General features: G+C 39.3%; 1 protein-coding gene across 1 annotated transcript; it reads left to right on the forward strand.

Moving 5' to 3' along the window:
- The first annotated feature begins 876 nt into the window (after positions 1-876).
- LOC310961315 (poly(ADP-ribose) glycohydrolase) lies at positions 877-21434 on the forward strand. Its single transcript, XM_083933342.1, is given in 18 exon segments — positions 877-1400; positions 1505-1593; positions 1672-2426; positions 2659-2781; positions 3132-3218; positions 3494-3568; positions 6805-6897; positions 8119-8273; positions 10415-10494; positions 10587-10647; positions 10820-10895; positions 12134-12281; positions 16441-16519; positions 16742-16850; positions 19132-19237; positions 20254-20382; positions 20662-20774; positions 20776-21434. Coding segments are annotated over 18 exon segments (2454 nt in total). The 5' UTR covers positions 877-1287; the 3' UTR covers positions 20839-21434.
- The last annotated feature ends 248 nt before the right edge of the window (positions 21435-21682 follow it).

A 21682-nucleotide genomic window follows, 5' to 3' on the forward strand; every position in this document is an offset into this window, starting at 1 on the left:
TTATGTCGATGGTGCCTGAAAAAGAATATCTAAATAACTAACGTACTGTATAGAGTCTTTTTTTAAATATATGTATATATATTTTTTATTTCGACTTGGTTATCATTAAAAATATGAGAAAAAAAGATAACACATGTCATCTATTTATAATCCAGAAATATAAAAAATATATACACACAATCAAACAAGTAGGAAAGCACAAAATAAAACAAAAATAAAATAAAAATAAAATGAACAACATAAAAGCCTGTGAATGTTCTCATTTGTCCAGGTCATTGTTATCCCTAAAAGCAATTTCAGTCAGGCTTTTGACTGAAATTGCTTTTGGGGAAAACAACATAAAACATCCCAGTCGTCTTTAAATAACAGAAAAAAATAATTGAAAACAATCTTTCAGTGTTGATGGCTTTTTTGAACACTTTATTTGTCATTTACAAATAATACAATCATACAAAGCAGTCATATTTACTATTTTACAAATAACCATACCAAAACAATCCCAGCAAGAAAAGGACAAAGACAGATCGAACCCCAAAATAACCTGACAGACTTGTCACAGACAACAGACGGACATAAAATAAGATATATAAATAAATAATATAAAGAATAATAGTAAAGAGTTAAATTGAGAGGAGAAAAAAATAAAATAAAAAACAATATTAAAAACAGGGTCGACCAAGTGCTGATGGCTTTTTTGATGAAGTAATTGTCTTAATATATAACACCGTTTACTTTTGAACACATTGAGTTGCGGTTTTACTGAAAATACATTATCAACATATAATATCTGCTGTTATATACTGGTTTTAAACGTCGACGAGAATTGCTTCGGAAATATCGCGGTTTTTTAATTGGCACGTCATCGCGTGCGGAAGTGTTTGTGATTGTAGCAATGTAATGTTAGTGTCAGTTAAAATAACCATAATACATTTTTTTAAGATTAACAGAGAAACATGTCATGACTGTGTGTACTTTGAAGCTATTTGTCGACTGACATAATATCTGCTCAAGTACTACTTTTAATTATATTTCGGGTTGTTTTTAACAACGTTATGTCCAAAGCTAGTTAGCATGTAGGCTAAAGCGTTAGCTATGGTTTATTGACAATTGTTTCTCAACAGTCTGTGAACCTTTCTGTAGACACCAACTAACAGCGAACGAAGGTAAAAATCCGAATAATATTAAAATACAAATCACCATTCTGGATCATAAAATAACGTTTCATACCCAATAACTGACCCTAGTCCATTAGTTGCATAGCAACAGTGTTACCAAAGCACGTCATGTATGGCTGCATACCATATTATAAGACTGTCTCACCTACTGAAGAAAGGACTTAAGAAACAAGTTTGGACAAAACCATACAACACTTCAATCTTGGTGTCAGCTCAAGTTGTATTGTAAGTATACATTGAGTGTTCATCATGTTTATTTAACTACCAAGACGCACCTCTAGCTCAAAATAATATGGACATGTCTTATGTGTTACTGTCTCCTTTTGTAGAATGACTGCGCTGACTGACTTTGAACCTTTAGCAAAGAGACTCAGGGTTGAAATAATAGCCCCAACGTCCCCTTTATCTTCTCTTCAAGGTAAATCGATTAGATTACTTACTTTAGCAGAATATACAAACAAGTTTAATAATTTTTTTTTTTTTTTTTATTCCTCAGTCCCATCTTTATTTATTCAGAGCAGAGATAAGGAGACAGTAGATCAAGAAAGGAGGCAAAACAACACAGGCACAACAATGAGCAAGCGGCCAAAGACTGGGGAAGATGGTTTGCGAGGTGTGAAGACAAAGGGTTACCATCAAAGGATTGGACCCAGACTGAAACCGAAGTTCACAAACACTCTTGAACGATGGTTGGTTAAGCCCCAAAGAAACCCAAGTACAGCTGAAGTGTGTCAAGTCCAAGAGGATGAAGAGATGGCTGCTGACTGTGGCTCTCAAAGCACCTCAGCCCAGTTTCTGGACTGCCAAAATGCGGAAAAACCTACGCTCTCCGACTCAGATGAGGAAACCCTACCTTTGACACCGCAAGGGATGGATCTGGATGAAGACAATCCTGTGTCACCAGCCGCCGAGGATTCTGCAGAGAGTGATCCTATGTGCAGACTATACGACAAATATGAATTAGAGAAAGCAGAATCAGTGACAAGCGCAACAAGTTCAGACTCAGAGTACCCTGTCGACCCTCGAGAAGCATTAAACAAATTATCTCAGACTTTGTCGTTTTTGCAAAGGGACAGGCCAGATAAGTCTCCAGAGAAAAAAGGCGCAGAGCAAGGAACTACCTCTGCTGTAGTCAAGCCTGATGTGAAATGGCTGGGGACACCAATCAGTGAACTAAAGAGAATGCCTGAATGTGGTGAACAACTTCCTCCGCTGAAGGATGTTCCTGGACAGCACACTGTGATGATAAGGGTTAGAGCAATGTTTTTTTTATACTATTCACAGCACTTCGGGTGGTTATGTCCTAGTCAGATAAAATCATTTAATTGGTAAATTATTTCAGAATAATTTGTAAGCATACAGAGGTAAAGTGTTAATGTCTTTAATATGATGAATATTCTTTGAATTTATCACGGATCTATTTATTGTCAATAGGTCATTTTGATCTACATGTGCTAATGCCATTTGTTTTCATTCACTCCAGACAGACCTTCTTCAGAATGGTAAAATCCCTGTTCCATATCCTGCTAAGTTTAAAGATACCTGGGATGATGTCCATGTCAAGATGCCCTGTTCCCGTTGGAATCTGTTTCCTGTACAGGATGAGGTGATGGTCTGAATGTGTATAGACCTGTCAGTATAAAAAACAATTGTATTCATTGATTATGTTAAAAAGATAGATAAATTGCACATTAAGATATGCACTAGACTAGAACAAATGGGCGCTTTGGTATCTCGTATTACAGGCATTCAAATTTCATTTTAGGTGAGACTGAATAGTTTCTACAAGTTTTGATGCTTATCTATCCACGTTCAGTTTTCATGTCTCAAATCGTCATGTACAATTATTCATGACATTGCTGCAAACAGTTGGCAAAACAGCATTATTATTCTTTGCATAAGAAAAGCTGAACTGAGCTCGCCCTGCAGCGACTTAACAAGATTTGTATTCCACAGGAAACAGCAGAACTGCAGAATAAGAGTCGGTGGGAGCTGATCAAGGAAACGCTAAACAACAAATTTACAAGTCAAACCGAGTTAAAGGTAAGTTTCACAGCTGGGATCTTTTATGAGAAGGTCCTAATGTATTTCACTTCATAAAAGGAGAGGCACAGTGCACTGTAGTTGTTGTTACCAGATGGTGCCATAAGATGGCGTCATAAGCCCAGAAACTGAGAGACACGCAACCGCTCAGACTTTTCCCATTTTGACTATTAGTGTGCTGTTTTGACACACACACACATCATAATGACTTAAAATGACAATTCAGATGTTTTTGATTCTCAATTTTATTTACATATTGAATTTGTTTGTTACAGAACGCAATATTGAAATACAGTGCCTCACAGGCCAAGAAATGGGACTTCACCGCATTACATCTGTACTGCACAAAGGTAAACAATCTAAATATCTGTTATATTATATTACTGATCTTTTTATGAATATCATGGAACCCATAAGTAGTGAATGAAGTTTCTTTGTTCACTTTTTGATTGTATAAATGCTGGCACGCATGTAGACATAGAGTGACGCACACATGATGAAAGATGTTAAAGGGTTAACAGTAGACTAATGAAACATCAACTGTCCAATCATGATACTTAATTGACCAACAGAAGGCATCGTAAACCGTGTTTGGGCTTCTCACAGAGCTTGGGTCAAAGAAAGTACAGATGTCTCATTAGTAAGTGAGGATAATATCTTCAGTTTGTGGAAGACACAGTGATACGGATGTCTCATTTGACACAAGATTAGATTCAGCTTGCTTTCGCCCGTATTTAAATGCCGCTGTGAATCAATATAAAGAGACGATGCAGCAATATTTCTTGTATTTATTTCTCTGCACCTTGAAAACCCAGTCATGAATTCATAGTGAGTCGTATAGAGGGATTCTTTTTCCAATATATTGTGCAAATAAAGTTTGAAGTGCGGCATTACGTAAGCAAAGTCACAAAACTTGCTCAAAGTTAATACAATGTAATTCATTTATACATATTTATCTTCTTGTGCTGTCTGGATATCTGGCTGTTTGGAGTTCGGAGGCTCAGAGTTGCATCATGATGGCCAGAGCACTGTTGGTTTTTGGTTGTTACTCAGAGTTGTCAGTGTCTTCTCCAGCCTCGTTTGGAGGTCATCCATCACCTTTTGTCTTGATGTGCTCTGCGTCATCCTGTGTAGAGAATAGGGGAGGGCAGTACTTCTGTCTGGCTCAGGGGGATGGGAATATTCCAATCTGAGACATGGGCCATGTTGTGACATGAGTGTTTGAAATAACAAATCCCGAGCATCTAAGACAAGACAAATAATATACATTATTTTCCTTACAATAAGGGAGCACTCGTACAGTCTGTGCACGGCATCGTCTAGGATACCTTAGATACATGTTTTTAATATATCATACCTCTCAGGAAAGAAGTACTTGTTTTCATGAATGCCAGTATGTCAGATGTTTCTGTCATTTTGTGCAAGAACAGTAATGGATTTCTCAAAAGAGAATGTTCTTCAGAGGCAGTCAGGGAGTCTAGAGAAATAATTTAATCTTTTGCCAAAAGGTCACGTTTAGTAACTTGTCAGAAATGAAAATGGTTGACATTACATTCCAGAGAATGCTTTAGTCCAGCCGCTTACTATTGAATCAATTGTGTGCCATATGTATGTCGTAAATCATGTCCCAATGGGAATTTATTAGATAAGATCTGACCGGGCTGAGAGCCTTTTTCCCGTAGGCCTCTACGGTAGGCCGCTTGTTATTGTTGGATTTGAATTGTGTCAAGTGGAGTGGGATGGGAAAAAACGGATTTTGTCAGACCGTTCAGTATCTTTAAACATATTAAAATAAAACTTGACTTGAGAGGGGCTCCATAAATTGTTTGTTGATTGAAATGATGATGGCATGTAGGAATCATTCATGAAGTGTAGTTCATTAAACACTGTAAAACTTGTTAAAATGTAACGTGTAACAAGTGTATTTTATGCTACTTTTTAGAGCCATAAACTATTTATGTTATTGTAGCTCACACAAAAAAATTGCTTTATTTATGCTCTATATTATTGGCAAGTTGACACACATTTCAAACAAAGCCTGCTTATTGCTTCTCTCCTTCACAGAATTTCTTCACAGATTGACTGAGTAATGAATCTGTGTTTTAATAGTCGAATATGCAAAAAGGGGCAATAGCACTTAGACTACATGTCAAATATTTTTAACATGTTAATAGACAGCAGCTTGTATAGCCCAAACACATCCAATATTAAAAACCAATCACAGAGGAACCCACATGTTGTTTGTAGTGCACCACACAAGCAAAAATGGGGAATGGCAAAGAATGCACTGTAATGTACCCCATTTTCCACTGTGTTAGTTTCCCCATGGAGATGCCAGATTGGAGACACTAGCGCAGGCTTATTTTGAGTGTCAGAGAAAAGTAGACATGAATGGCGTAGAGTGACGGGCTGGGCACCCTAATTGAATATTCATTTGGGTACGCACAACCTTATGAATAACTGAAAAGCGGTTGATGGACAGCATTGGTTTAGTCAGTTTCTCTTTTTACCCGGCCAACCAGTGTTGTATTTACGGTTATGAGCATGCCACGTGTTTTATTTTTACATGGTCACACACGTCCACAGACGCAGTCAAGCAGATTGCTTTATTGCTTGGACCTGTGGGGAATAGGAACAGGAGGATCAGGAGTTGTTATATTTGTATAGGAGCTCTGCTTTCTCGCTGCCCACACCCGTGCATCTTGTTTGATTACTTTGTCAGTTCGGTGTGATGTACAGACCTGTATCAAGTCTTACAGAGTGTTCAGTTGATTTGATGTGCTGTCTTCTGTTGATTTAAAGAGCTCGGCTTATACTACCTCAGCTATATCCACCGTCTTGCCCTGTCAACTGCCTTCATTTATTACACCCATAGGAGCAGTTTATGATGTCAACCAGGTCATTATTTATGACAGTGTTTAGTCAGGCTTCCTTTGCCATAATATAAATGTCCTTTGCTAAATCACAAGTCAAGGCTCCTCGTCCTGGGAACACACTGTCCTTTCTTTTTCAAATGCTTGGTCATTTGCATCTCTTCCGGGAAGACTGTTTAATCAGCTGGCATGGCTGTGCAATCTTAATGAAACCGCTCTGTGATTGATCATTCTGACTTTTGTAGCCAATATGGGTGTAAATATGGGTAGTATATATTGTTTAAAATACATTAGGACACTTAAGCAATTCTGTTGTGGAGTCATGGATGATTGGTATATTACAATAATATGTTTCTGGTGGTATAGATGAACTGTCCCCCAATAGTGTCCAGCTAAGCCTTAGTATCTTTTGTATGATATGAAGCCATATCGTTAGCAACCCGCTTTGAATGTCCAATTTGAGATATTCAGGCTTTCCTTTTTCACGATTTTGTTTAAAAAAAGATAAATAAAAAGAAGACTATTGCTGTGTGATGTTCTGTATTGCATTATTGTGTTTCTCTGTAAAACTGTCATAAAACCTCAATATTTTGATATGAATCGGAGCTGTAAATGTTAACTGTCTTCTGTCCTAATCAACCCAAACAGCTAATAATGTCACAGCTGAGTTTTGTGGCAAAACAAACATAAACAGATCTCTTGCTCTCTCCAAGGTCCTGGAGCCTGATGCTACTGAACATCTGTTTGGCTCCCTGCTGCCAGACATGGTGCAATTAGCACTGAGAGCATCTGAGCTCTGTACCAAGGTAACAGCCATCACTAACCAACAGACACTGACTCACTGGTCTGTGACATAGTAGATCACCGCAGCAGGTTGATCCAAAAGGTCACGACATGACAAATATCTTGTGAAAAGGTAGTAAAACGGTGAGGTCAAGGCACGTAGCTATTGATGGTCATTTGTCCGATGTTTTATGGTCCTCTTGGTCATCTGGTTCTTTGGCAGGTGGATGATGAGGAACAATGTGTGTTTGCAGCCAAACTTTTCTTTTAATTAATTTGGCCAAGAAGCCAATCATCTCATTTTAGTTTTAAGCCTGTCTTTAATGCATTTCTAGTTTGATTCATTTAACACTCCAAGTGGCCCACACAAGTCCTTACATTACCCAAGCAAACAGGTTTGTGCTGAAACAACATTTAGTGATGAGCGGAACAAACTAGCATAGAAAATTGTGTTGTGTGTGTTGCAGTGTAATAACTAATTCCTGTTCCATATGCTGGTTACTTTTTAATGGAATTGAATAGAATACATTTGTTTAATGGATAGGATTTTTAGTAGCTTGTCTAAAATAACGTTGTCACAATACCAAAATTTAAAACCCTGATACAATGCTAGTGTAAAACAACAATACTTGATACATCTTTTGATATCACTGCAAAGGGAAAACAAAGTCCACTGCACACAAAATAGGGATGTTTATTATTATTATTATTATTATTATTGATGTATCAAAACTTTTGATAACTTTAGTATAACGTTGACCTAAAATTCTACTGTTTCTGTTGGAAACTGTGGTCTGAGGTTGAGATGAAAACTAAAGTAAACTGAATATGCTCTAATATCATGGTATTTGATTTTTTTTCCATGTCTAGTAGCCCTAATTGAATCCGTTATTCCTGTAATCAATGCTGTGTTGTTCCTTAATCAGTCATTTGGTCATGTCACTTGTAGCCACGCAGTCACGTTTTCTGTTGGTCCATAATCTAAATGCAACAAGCTCTCTTGACTGACATTACAGAACTGCTTACACAGATGCACTGTCCATTTATAAACCCATAGCCTTTATCAGGAGTATGGATCTCTTGTGAGCAAAGATGGACATTGATTGTGATGATGATTGCTGATTGAAGAAGAAGAGTGGTGCCAAATTAGTACATTCATGCAACATACTTCAATGTCTCGTTTGGAAAATCGACAAAACAAATTATTTTGACCTTCCTCAGTTGTACCTCTGTTCCTCCTCTAGCCGATACCCCTCCTCAAGGCAGGCATGGACCACTCCATCACCATGTCTCAGGAGCAGGTGGCATGTCTGCTCGCCAACGCCTTCTTCTGCACCTTCCCCCGACGTAATTTCAGAAAGACTGAGTACCGCAACTACCCAGACATCAACTTCTTCAGGTAATGTAGCGTAGTGCTACATGATGTTTAAAATCACATAATCAAGTTGTAAATGATGCTTCTGTGACAACTAGTTTTGTTTCTGTGTAGGGACACTACTGTATATGTTTTTCTCATGAATTATTGTATCTTTTGGCTGGATGTTATAGCAAACATTTACATTGTTTGTAAAATTATTCACATATGAGCAAACACTGTGTTATAACGAGAATATTAACAAGTATTTACACACTGATATGAAAGATTTTACCTCTTTCAAAATGTGTAATCACATTTTAAAGTACAAGGCAGATGTTTCTCGCTTACCAGAACTATACGCTCCAATACTATTTGATGGTCATTCTACCTACACTTACATTCTACCTACACTTGGCATTTTAACTGCACAATATATACCTTTCTTTATGTTTAGTTCAGAGCCCATCCTTTTCTTTCAAAAGCATCAAATATGACAAAGAGGAAGACAGGATTTCAATTCCTGCAAGCTTTCACTGTGGAGATTGTCTTGGTGGTGTAATGTAAAAACAGTCTGCAGATCACTGCTCAGTCATGTCCCCCATCTCTGCCGGCATCACAGTGTAATTACCTAAATGGAAGAGGGAATTAGATTAACATTGACTCAGATGGCTGCTTTTGACAATGGTGAAGACCATTGGCTGTTTTTGCAGAAGGCTGTAACAGAGTTCAATAGCATCAGTATTTCATTCCCGTAAAGGTTTTACCGTGATTTAAGAGGAAAGCCAGTGTCTTTCTTTTTCTTTTTCTTTTTTTAGCCTGCTACTAAAAATGCTCCTGTATCACCAATTTTGTATGAGCCAGCTTTGAAAATCAATAATTTATTTTATTTTATTACTTTTGATAAATATGTCGGTCCAAACTCTTTTTTTTCTGTTTTTGTTTCACATCAATAGTTAGAGGAAATAAAAACAAAGCTGTTTATCTTCAGATGTTCTTTTATCTTAATGCAGGCTTCTTATTTGCATTGTGGTAAAGCTCACTCTTATTTTTGTTTGTTTGTTGGCTTGATTGAAGGTTGGCTCTGTCATTCAAAGTATTCCTCAGAAGCAAACTTTATTTATTATTATACCATTAAGTGCATTTATCTCCAACAGTGCTTCCAGGCTGGGTTTTTTTGCTTTTTAATAAAAGTTTTATTGTGGTGAGGCTGCAGAAACCCAGCTATTATACATACTGTAGTAACTTATACCCCCCTCCTGAGTTACATCATAGCTTTTTTTCAAATCTGTGGGGGGCTAAATTGATGTTATATAATTTGTGTATTAATTCTCCCCAAAGACCATATTGCAATTTGTTACTAAAAGCCCGGTCTCACAAGTGGCTTGCTTATGTCAAAGACATTTGCCCTGAGGACTAGACAACGCACGATTGTTTCCAGGGGCCAGACGGACAAAAAAATAGAATGAAATGTAGGAGCTGACTTGGATGAATGCATTTCTCAGCCCCAGAAGGGCTTTCAGTGCTTTTTATTTAATTTCACTCACATAAAATTTCTTTCTCTTTATTATGGCATGTGAGGCGGCCTGTGGGTTTCTTTCTAGCGTTTGCTTGAGACTGAGACGGTGGGCTTAATGCTGAAAGTACATTCTAGCCTGCCCACTGCACCTTACTACCAGCAGCTTTGTGTGTGTGCGTTTAACCTTTCTCCAGCTGAGGACTCTGTTGCTTAAAAGGGACACAGGGCTTCTTAATGTACCCCCAAGGAGGGAGCCCTGTTTCCCTCTCTGTTCCTTTTTTTTGTGTGAGTGCTGTGAACTGGCACACGAGTGATGTGATGGCAAGCCTGGGGCAACTTCATTGTTGTAACAGCGAAGGAACTCCTACATAATCCGCTAGCGACTGAAAGGGAAGCTGAGTGAGAGATGAACCAATTCATATCAAAAGTTAAAGCATGACTGAACTCACATGGCCAAAGTGGAGGTCTTGTGTCTCGACAGCACTGGAGAGTCATTTTTCCTGGTCTTGGCTTTAGTTTTTTAACAGTTGGTGGACTGAACAAGTTGGTGGTTGGGTGTTATGCCATTTATAACCTGCTTGCTTAAAAAGTGTGCTTGATTTTCAAAAGCATAATATGTAGTCTTGTATTAAACTGAATTAACTTCCTAATATCTTCTTACCCTCAGGCTGTTTGATGGGAGCTCTTCAAGGAAGACAGAGAAACTGAAAACCCTGATGTGTTATTTCAGAAGTTTGACAGAGCAAAGTAGGTGTTCAGAACCACATTTTCATATGTTATACAAATATTGTGCATGTAAAGATACAATACTGAATATTTCTTAAATTCCTTTTTTCCAGAGCCTACTGGACTTGTAACATTCACGCGGAAAAGCTTGGATAAACCTCTTGACTGGAAAAGGTGTAGTGTATTGACACTGTAATCAAAGAAAAATAGTAGTAGAAGTATGTCAATATTTTATGCCAAAAATCCTGCAGCCTGCTAAATCCAATTGACTGTTTGGAAGCAAGCAACGATCTATCTGGATAACTGTAGTCAATAACTGGAAAACGATGAATTATTTGTGTTTCAGCTCACGGACTCTGTTCACAAAGCTCCACATTACTTGTGAAGGGACCATTGAGGATGACGGTTATGGAATGCTTCAGGTAAGACACACAGGAGGAGAAGTATAGCAGCCATGTACACTAGTGGAAAGACAACATCATAGTGCGATTTAGAGGGACTTAACCTTGTAGAATCCTGTCCTTTTGCTTGAAGGAGCTCTTAGATTGAGGCATACTCTACCTTGTGCTTGGGTCCCATCCTCTTTTCCCTCTGTTGTAGTCAGTCACTGAGCCACCACATTCTGGAGTCTTTCACACAGAATGCTTACTACTGCTTAAAAGGCCTTTGAGGGAGCCTGTGACACGTCGAGGGAGTGTGTGCTGGGACTGGGGTCGAGGCCTCTGAGCCTCCACTGCTCTCTTTGTCGGCCATGCTTCCTGTACACTGTCAGGATGGCCCGCTCTGCCTTTCACCTTTTGTTTGCCTCCAGTTGCCACAAGCTGACAGCTGATGTGCACACATGACCAGCTCCGGGGCATGGTGCGGCCTGGATTGATGGATGCTCTGCTGGGGTGGGGTGGGGGTTGGGTTGGGGGTTGCTGACAGCCTGTCAGAGCAGACTTTGGAGGCTTGCACGCTGTCCCAGAGTTGAGTGACCAGTTTTGAGGTGATCTGCTTTCAGACTGCTGCTCACCCCTTTTGCAGCTTCTTCCTGGGGGTTGTGACGGGGCTGGTTTGGGCTGTCTATAGGCCAATGAGCAGCAACTGTCAGTCCAGGAGTTTGATTATATTTTCCAGCTGGCTGCTTTCTGAATGATTTGTCACATTTGTGTCTGAGCTTAAACGATGAGATGCATATTTTCATTTGAATCATAAACAGACCAAAATTAACAAATAAATCACCCATAGATCTGACCACAAACAGAAAGATCACACACAGCGAGGTACATCACAGGCATCAGTCAGCAGTCAAGTTAGCAGCATGTTATGACTGGAGGGAGATGTTTACTTTGGACTGTAGGACTGCTTTCTTGTTTTGATATTTGTACCAAAGTGCTGCTCCTGGGGAGAGCTCATTTTCGGGGACAGATGTCTGAGTAATGCCAGCACCTCAGGCCACCTTCCCAACCAGCTTGTCAGAGATTCTGTCACAAATAAAAGAAAGAGGGCTGAAACCCTTTCATGAAGGGTTTCCCTCCTGTTGTCCAATTTAGGGAAACTATACATTTCACAGTCAAAGAAAATGTCAAGTAAGATAAGTGCATGTGACTACAAAATTCAATTTGTTGGATGTTTCAAACTGTTTTCTTCATCATCAGTCGTCTGTCTTGATTTGCAGGTGGATTTTGCCAATCGGTTTGTGGGAGGAGGCGTCACCAGTTATGGTCTAGTCCAAGAGGAAATCCGTTTTCTGATCAACCCCGAGCTTATTGTTTCTCGCCTCTTCACTGAAGCCCTGGATGATAATGAATGTCTGATCATCACAGGTCAGCATTTGAAAACCTTGCCTTGTTTAAGAATTACTTCCACTGAATGAATCCTACTATTCAATTATTAATGATTTAGTCCGTTCAACCAGATCAGATCAATAATGTCACTGGGTTCAGTTTACTCATGCTTGACCTTTGATTTGACAGAAGAAACATAGTATGCGTTTCTAGTCACACACAGCATGAAATGCACACATTTAATTTACCCCATTCTCGATCAGCAAGGGGCTCAAGGAAGTTTGTGGCAATTGCTTGTTTTCTGTATCTGTCCTTGTCCCATTCCTTCTGATTGGCTGCAAAGGGGAGAGCCACATCAGTCGGGAGTTGTAGACTGGGCTTCCCTGATTGCTCTGTTGGTGTCTTTCTTGAGTGGTTACAACAAGCAAGGTTTGTACAGGCTAGCAGACCCATTAACAAGAGCTAGACTTAGGAGTCCCAGTAGGAGGCTGATGGCTCCTGTCACTTTGTTCTTTTTGATCTGTCTAACACTGTTTGTCTAGACTGTTGTAGCTGCTTGATTGCGTTTGATGAAGAGGTTAGCCCCTCAGCAGTCACCCCCTTTTTTAAGGGGGGAGTGAGGGTGGGAGACAGGTTGTTCAGGGGAGATGGCAGTTCGACAGTAGATGCCACGTGGTGTACATAATCTGTAAGATGGGAACCTGAATGTTAATTTGAGATGCAGCTTAGAACTGTGTGTCAAGCTCTCACATCCTCTGAATGCCGTTTGATTTCCCCTGGAGGCCACAACAGCTCAATTTAGACAGTGAGGTCAAGTTTCAAAACATGGTCTCAATACAATGAAATGGCTACTATGGGGATTAATTTTACACTCATGAACACAATTGGGCTCATTGAATCCACAATAGTCTCAGCTTTCCAGTTATACCCAGTTTATGCAATTCCAAGACTGTTTAGGGACCACGGAATGCAAAAATCTTCAAATACACCATTTTAGAAGCGAAGATAATACATACTGCATGACAAAAACAAACATGTTTAAATTCCCAAACTGTTTGGGATTATAAAGTGGGCATTACTGTAAAGGGGAGGCTCATGGTTACCCATACAACCCATTTTTATTCAGATATCTTGAGGTCAGAGGTCAAGGGACCCCTTTGCAAACAACAAGAAAAATAATTTAAATATAGGTTACGCCATCACAGCTCTTTGCCTTGTAACTGTTAAATGTATTAAGCTTCTGGCAAAGTTGAGGAAAAACAGCTTTAACATAATCAAAATGTTATATTAATATTTCACAATTTACAGTTTTCAGTCTGTATCCTATTAGAAATGTATATTAAAATGGGATATTTAACTAAATGCAATTGCATGATGGAAACCACTGTTTATTGCAAATACCCACCACCCATAAATAGATGAACTTTTAACCTTTGCTTTAACAAGTGGGTTGGATAAAAACAGCCCTCCTGACCAGCAATCATACTGCTGCATCAGGTCTTCTCGCTTTGGCAGAGTCACCTTCAGACTTCTTTGCAGGCCATCTCTCCCTCGCCTCCACTTACACCACTTAACTTTATTACTGAGGCCCAGAATTAATTATAGCTGGAAGACCTGCCCAACCCCTGCTTCGCTAATGGACTATTCCATTCCATCATCTTTATTAAACCCCGCCTGTATCTCTTGTCCCCCCTTGTAAAAGCGAAGTCCAAACCTTAGCTGCATTGTGACCATGTGGTAAATCATATCCTCCTGTGATACGCCTTGGCATACAGTAGGAAAGCTAATGGATTTTACCTCTGCACTGAAATTTGCAAAAGTGCCCAGGCCTAATTGAATTTGCCTTGATTGCTAGATCTGCGGCTGCCATCGAGGCGGTCAAAAGTATAAACCAAGGATAAGTCATGATTCATTGATGGCAGTGCTGACCAGAAAATGTGGTGTAAGCGTGATGCAAGCAGGATACATAGACATTTTTCTTGACTCTGCACACAAGCTTGCTACAAATGTTTTTATTATATTGTTACTGCAGGCAGCTTTGTATTTTTTTGTCGTTTGTCCACATGCAGACTTAGACAGTAGGAAAACTTCCTGAGTTGCCCACTTTTGCCTGGACATGGCAATGAGATGCGCCTCTGACCTTTTACAGACTCTTGTCCACCACAAATATGAGACACTTTGTTTTGATGTATTTACACATGAAAGAAACAACCTTCAGGAACATTGTGGATTATACCTATTTGATATTTAGAAATCATTTCTAATAACCAGACACATCTTTCCCTGGCCAAGATTGATCTGCTTCCCACTACAAATACTTTTTGAATGACAAATGGGTTGCATAAAAAACTCAAAATCATAATATTGTTCCTGAAGGTTGTCTGTTTGAAACGCAAATATGGCTGATCATAGAATTTGGTATTCTTGGAGGACCAGTAAAGGTTAGAGAGGTTCTAATACCATTTTCAAAGTGTGTGTGATTGGATTGGTGTATAGACTTGCATACTTGCCGAGGCATTTTCCATACTGGCATTGGTATCGGAACAATTCTACTGAAGGTCAGGTGTATGCTTAGTTAACACAAGGCCTTCTAGTTTGTGTGTTAAGCGTTAAACAGGTAAGAAGCTAAGAAAGGAGGTTCTCCCAATAAAAGGGATGCGATGTATGTGCCAATTGGCTGTTTGGCTTGTTGTATTGCATTAGTCACACTTCACAGTCACAGGCAGAATATTTATAATGTACTCACCTAACTTAACATTGTGGTATTGAACGGCTCAAACCATCTGGATATTGTGTTACTTCGAAACAAAGATATTTCACACTGTGCAGTTATCTTCCCTGTGTGCCAGTTTACTGTCCAGAAGTCTTATGGATCATTACACTCTGCACATGCTCTACCTCTTTTACTTTTTTCTTTTTTTTTGTCCATAAATTTCCTAAGTCTAGCTCTCAGTTGAGTGTAGATACAAATCTTAATTTAACTCCCAGGTTGATGCAAGTTGAGATGTAGCCAGTAGTAAAGCTGTTGCCACGGTTTCAGCCCGCCTATATCCTTTCATGGCTTTCACTGTCATGTTGTTGGGGCATCAACTGTGACCTGGCTGACCACCAAGTTAATATAAAGTTATGTAGTATGTTATATTGCACATATTGCTTTTTGCTCGTCTGTTTTGTTTTAATGACATACTGGAGAACTTGATTAGGCACTTCAGTGTCTTATTCAGGCAGTAATTGTGCTTATTACTTAAAAAAGTGAGAGGCAGGCTGATTATTAGTGAAATGTCTGCCAAGTGGAGAGCGCTCTGGAGATTCCCTCCCCCCTTGTGAACCTCTTAATACCTGCTGACCAAGGTACTACTACTAATCACTTCGTTTATTCACTTTGCAGCATGAAGCATCTCAGCGAGTGCTCTCGACAGCCAGGTACTAATGAGCGCTAATGAATGGGAAGTTAATTTGTGGTCCCATTTGTTTGACTGTGCTGTTGCCTCCCCACCCTCCGCTCCCCCTTTTACTGGTGTTGAGTGTTCCCCTGTGGGCTGGCGGTCAGTCGCTGCTTCTCACATCGTTTCAAGGGGGATAATAACTTGACCTTCTTCTTGTCAGGAGACAGCTGCTCCCGTTTCAACCGATCACATTAGGCAAAATCACTACAGACACACCCCCTGAAAACGTTTTATTATTGCAATGAATATTTAATGCAGTTCGTGTCGTTGGATGTCCATGCAGACATTTCAAAGAGTAACCATGTATAGATAAAGCCTTTTCTTTGTATTTTTGCTATTTGTTTATTATTTGAATTTTCTAATGAATGGATATTTTATTTTATTTAGATGGTTCTTAAGAGCTTGTTGTTGATTTTACAGCATGGTATCTGCCACAAGTTCTTATAAGGACTATTTATCCTTCACTTATAGAGTATGAATGTGTAATTTCCTATCAATGTTTAAAAACCTCTGTTAAATGAAAAACACATTGATTTGACGATTGTTACACCTTAAAGCATTTGTTAATATAGCATCATTGGTGGTTTAACTGGATTTTATGTGCCCTCAACACTGTAATCTTACCTGTCTTACATCTTGACCACCCACGTACGACTGGAAGTATTCTTTAATTCCGATGATAAAAAAATCAAGATTAATGTGTAAATGCTTTGCAGTGGTGTGTGACTAATGTCCCTGTTTGTTACTACCAGGTACGCAGCAGTACAGTAAATACACAGGCTATGCTCAGACCTACAAGTGGGCTGGAAGCCACCAGGACTCAACTCCAAGGTATTTATTGCACTTAGCTGCTTTAAACACCATCAAATGCTTAAATTATTCCAAAATGCTATGTTTAATCTATTCGTTACAATCATTTTTGGCCTTGCTAGCTCACGGGAGGGCAATAGCGGTCGGTCCATCACGTTGATCAAGCCAAGCCAAGTCAACTTTTTTAACATAGGTCAGTACTGTATATATATGGTACAAAACCATTTGTTTGATATGTTTCAGAGATGGCTGGCAGAGAAGATGCACAGAGATTGTGGCCATTGATGCGCTGCAGTTCAGGAACTTTCTTGAACAGTTTCACCCAGTCAGTCTCAACCGAGAACTCAACAAGGTTATCTTCTATTTTTAGCTTACTCTGTAATTCCTGCTTGTCTGTTTGAATGTTTGTGGCTTTCTTTTGTCTGTCTTTTTTTTTGTTGTTCTTGCAAAAGGCAGTACAAACAAGAGAGATAAAAAGCATCAATATTGCTGTTGTTGTTGTATGAAAATCAGTTGTGGTTGATAGTAAAGTGGTCATGTAGTGCACATGTGTGTAGATGAAAAAAGAATAATGATGATATTAATAATTAAAATATATGTAAATATGATAGATATATAATAATGAAAAGAAAAAGCAACAGTTTGCAAACCCCAGTCACATGCCATGGCCCCACTGGGGTCCTACGCTCTTTCTGTCAAGTGTCTTCACTCTGCATGTCACAAAACATCAATAGTGGGTTGTTCCTTTTTAGAAAAAAAAAACATGTGAGAATTAATACAAAACATTACGTCAGCTCATTGGAGAACGGATTTTAGTGACTATATGTTGAGTGCTGCTGTAAGTGCTTTTTTTGTTTTGTAGACAAAGTGTCTAGTTTGTATAATTTATAGCAGTGGAAGTATGGGGGCAATCTACCACTGCTCTTTGATGTTACACTTTGATCTCTGCTTTTTTAACATTTATTGCTGCAGTCATGTTATCTTTTTAACTGTATTTGCCATTTCACTACATGTTTGGCTTGCACAGATTTAATGACTTCCGTGTCAACTCGTTTGGTTGATAATTGGGAAACAGTCTCATTATAAATGTCAGCTCAGGTGGCATTGACTCATGTTTATTTTTCTCCAGGTAAAGAGTTGAATTCTAGATAAGTGCCAGACTGATGGATTGCCATATTTGTAGAGAATAAGCTTAATCTTATTTATTACACTACCCATTAAGCCCAGCATTCATTTTAATGAACATAATTGACCTCAAGGCGATTAATCACACTTATTACATTTACATCACAAATGAAATAGGCATCCATCCTTGTGTGCAATCTCCCCAGTCAAAAATGTCCATTTGTAATAGAAAATCAAGATGTTGATGTTGTCAATTCAGAAAGCATGGAGGAGTATGACAGCTCTGACAAGGGTGTGAAGAATGCACCAACATATGGATCAATCCTGTTTCAGATATTGCTCAGCTAACTGTCACATCTGCCCTTTTACAGGAAGAATTTATGACTGGTCAGTGGGAGGTTGGGCACTCACAATTAATTTTAACTATTCACTTCATTCGCAATGTGAAAATGGATTTCCAGAGCCCTTTCAGATTTTTCATTTAACATCTTCTTCTTTTAGAAATAATGTCTCATGTGACATACGTCTCACTTGACATGTTGTCATGTCAAATGCTCTTGTTCATGCGCATGGGTTTAGTCTGTTATGTGCAATTATTAATATGTAAACCCCATGCCAATTTCACAGCAATGGCAGTATAATTCAGGGAATTGGTGTGAAATGACACAGTTAATGTTCAGCCAGCCCAACCAACCTCTATGTGTTCATGCATTGAAGGATGTCACCTACACAGGCCTGCAGGCAAATGGAATTACTTTTCATTTATGTTTGATGGCATGGGGACGTTCTGTAGGCCTGGTTCTTATAAAACATACCTGTGGTCTGGAACAATAAGGGCATCTCAAGACCTAAGGCTCATCAGAGTTGATTCTGCCTTTTTTTTAATACCTGCCCTATAATTCCCCACTTACTCAAACAGCCCAGCCTTGTGTTTCTGGCGACTTGATGTAATGTGGTCCCCCAAAAAACAGGTAATGACGGAAGGTTTTTACTATTGTTTTATCTTACAATAAGATGTATATCTTGATCATTTGTAAACAGACTTTACTTGTTTTTTAGACAGTTATCTGTAGTTCTTACCTGTTTGAGGGCCACATAGCCACGCATAGAGAAGAAAAGTAGATGAGCCACGTAAAAACAGAGTCGAGCCACGCGGCTTCAGTGGTCCATGTTGCAGCTGCAATTGGATATTATGAACGTGTTCTGCTGCAGGAATGTCGCGACACCTCATGTACTTTGGCCGTAATGTGACACTACACATAGGTGTCCAAAATCTCAATACTCCACTGAATATACACTTCATACTATAGTCACTTACAGAGTGTTTACTTTGTGGAGAATAAGTTAATGATTTCAGACAAAGGAAGATGTTTTATAGTGTACCGATCTCCTTGTTTCTGCCACAGAACACTTGTCCCGTCATATCTAATTGTGCTTTCGCTTTGTGGCTCCTTTTCCATTCCTAATATGTTGTCTTTTTACCTTCACATTGCTTTGTCTTCCTTTAGGCCTACTGTGGCTTTGCTCGCCCTGAAAATCAGAGCCAAAACCTTGCGGCAGTGGCTACAGGGAACTGGGGCTGTGGAGTTTTTGGAGGCGACACACGTCTGAAAGGTAAGCACTGACGTAACTCTCCGTCAGTAGATCTTTAGGAGAAATGTGCTCAGATCATCTTCTTGCACTTATCAGTCTAAGTGGACTCTCTTACTGGATATAACTGAATACATTTCAGCTTGAAATGCTCCAGCAGATCCGCGTGGGCATCCATTTGTCTCCCGGGAATGCGTTCATTTAGTTAAGGCCTATTCGTCGCCTTCCTTCTATTGATCAAATGACAAAGTTAATATGTTTCATTAATAGTGAAATTGATCGCCTGCTCGAGTCCATCAATCCGTTACAGTTTTCGGTCTCTGCCGTGTATCACTGTCACTGAGCAGGGAGCTTCAGGAGAGTTTATGCTAAACGTTTGCAGTAGCGGCTCCGCTTCTTACTGTCTACTTGACTTAGAGCCACTATGCTTGCAAACTATACATACATATTTGTTAATTAGCTGTAGCAAGGCCCTCCATAGGCACCATCACCTACTGTCTGCTTAATGACATGCCTCTTGGGAAGAGCTTTATAATTCAGATGCTGTTCTCCTCCAGGGTTTACCTTCTGTGGCCTCAGATAGCCACCTATTTTTTTAATTGTCAGATAATTCTTGGGAAAAGCAGTTGAAACAGAGCACGGGAAAGAAACTGCTGAAGTGTAGACATATTAATTGTGGCCCTACTCTGAAAATGTTGATTCAGTTATGCTCGTTAACTTGCCACTGTCCCAACCTTCATTAATCAGCAGACATATTTCCAGTCTCTTAAAATATTCACGGCTCTCCGGGGCCAGACCTGGCCTCTCTTTGTAACTAATCCAGAGTTCTCAGTAGGGGTGAGACCTATTACCCGATTACTTGCCTTTTGCTGTACATGCCACAGAGACTGGTGACTTTAAATGGGAACATACGCTACTGGAAAGAAGATGAGAGTATAATGACAAACCTGCAAAACAAGCCATAGAAAGGACAGTCCTTCTATTGTATCGCGACTGATTTTGTGTGACTTGATGTTTAACACGGGCTTTTTTTCCTCCAGCTCTACTCCAGATGCTGGCAGCTGCTGAGGCAGGCCGAGATGTGGCCTATTTCACCTTTGGTGACAGCAAGCTCATGACAGATGTCCACAAGATGCACTCTTTCCTAACTCAGAGAAGGATCAGCGTTGGTAAGCACAACCCCCAGTAAACAACCCCCCAGCCTGCTTCCTGCTTATATGCAACTTTCTTTTATGCACCGCCAAGAGTGTGATGCTAATTAAATAATAATATGATTAATCGTGTTTTGCAATATTTCTTTTTCGTTTTTTTGTAAACAATGTTATCAATGAAACTGATATGGCTAATGATTATTCCTGAAAGCAAACTGAAAACACCACATTGAGCTTGCTGTGATAGTCCACTGTAAAGACTAGATAACATACACAATCTCCCTGTCTCCCTCACAGGCGAGGTGTATGATCTCCTGGGGCAGTACTACAGCTCAGTGTGCAAGAACTGCCTTGGTCGGCGCCCTGACGTCAGCCTCTACTCCTTCATCTACCAACAGGTCTGCTCCTCCCCTGGCACCAGATGAATCCAAAAGGGGCTCGGCCAGACATCACGTCCTCGCAGACCGCCGCTAAGGTCAGGTGGCTGATGAGTCACCGTGCCTTATATTCGGAAAATGAAACAAAACCAGGCTAAATCATTCTCCACCTGCCTTTATCTTGATTTTTTTTTTTTTTTTTTTTTACCCCCTTCTTTTTGTAAGACAAACTTTTGAATGACAGTCGTGCATATACAACATGAATAATGTGTATGTCAAATGTATGATTCTAGCATACAAAGGAAAAGAATAACAAGAATGGGGTTTGGAGAGCTTGGAGCGGTCTCAGGAAAGCGGTTTGATTTCAAGAGCAGCTTTGGGAAATATTTTACTTTGCATTTATAGCAAAATTCTTCTCTACAATCTCAGGTCCATAATTTCTTTTGCCCAGGTTATTTGCCGTCTGTGATACACTCTCTGAAGAGCCCAGTTGCACTTAAACTATAAATTTGATTGGTTTGTTTCTGTATTTTACAAATGATTTCAGTGTGAATCTATTTTTTGAAGGCCTTCTTAATAATTGCTGTTTAGCTGCACTACAATGAAAAGTGAGAACTCTTTCAGAAAGCATTTGTTTTTCAAACAGCCTAAATAAAATCTGTTTCAAGTAAATGTAATATTTCAATTTTTAATAATGCCTATGTTTTATTCTTTAGTGCCATTTGAATAGAGCCACAGATGTCAGTAATAAATCTCTGAACAATCAGAATGAGGCCCTCATGTCCCATGAATGTTACAGGCAAAATTAGTATCTATACAGCCTTGCCATTTATCTTTCCCCAGCTATCGCTTCACCCTTTCACTCATAGTTTAATAAGGTCATACCTTTTATATAAACTGTACATGACACCTCATTAAGTAAAGAGTAGATCATAGAACAT

Source organism: Echiichthys vipera (genome assembly GCF_963691815.1).
Source record: "Echiichthys vipera genome assembly, chromosome: 18".
NCBI classification, from domain to species: Eukaryota; Metazoa; Chordata; class Actinopteri; order Perciformes; family Trachinidae; genus Echiichthys; species Echiichthys vipera.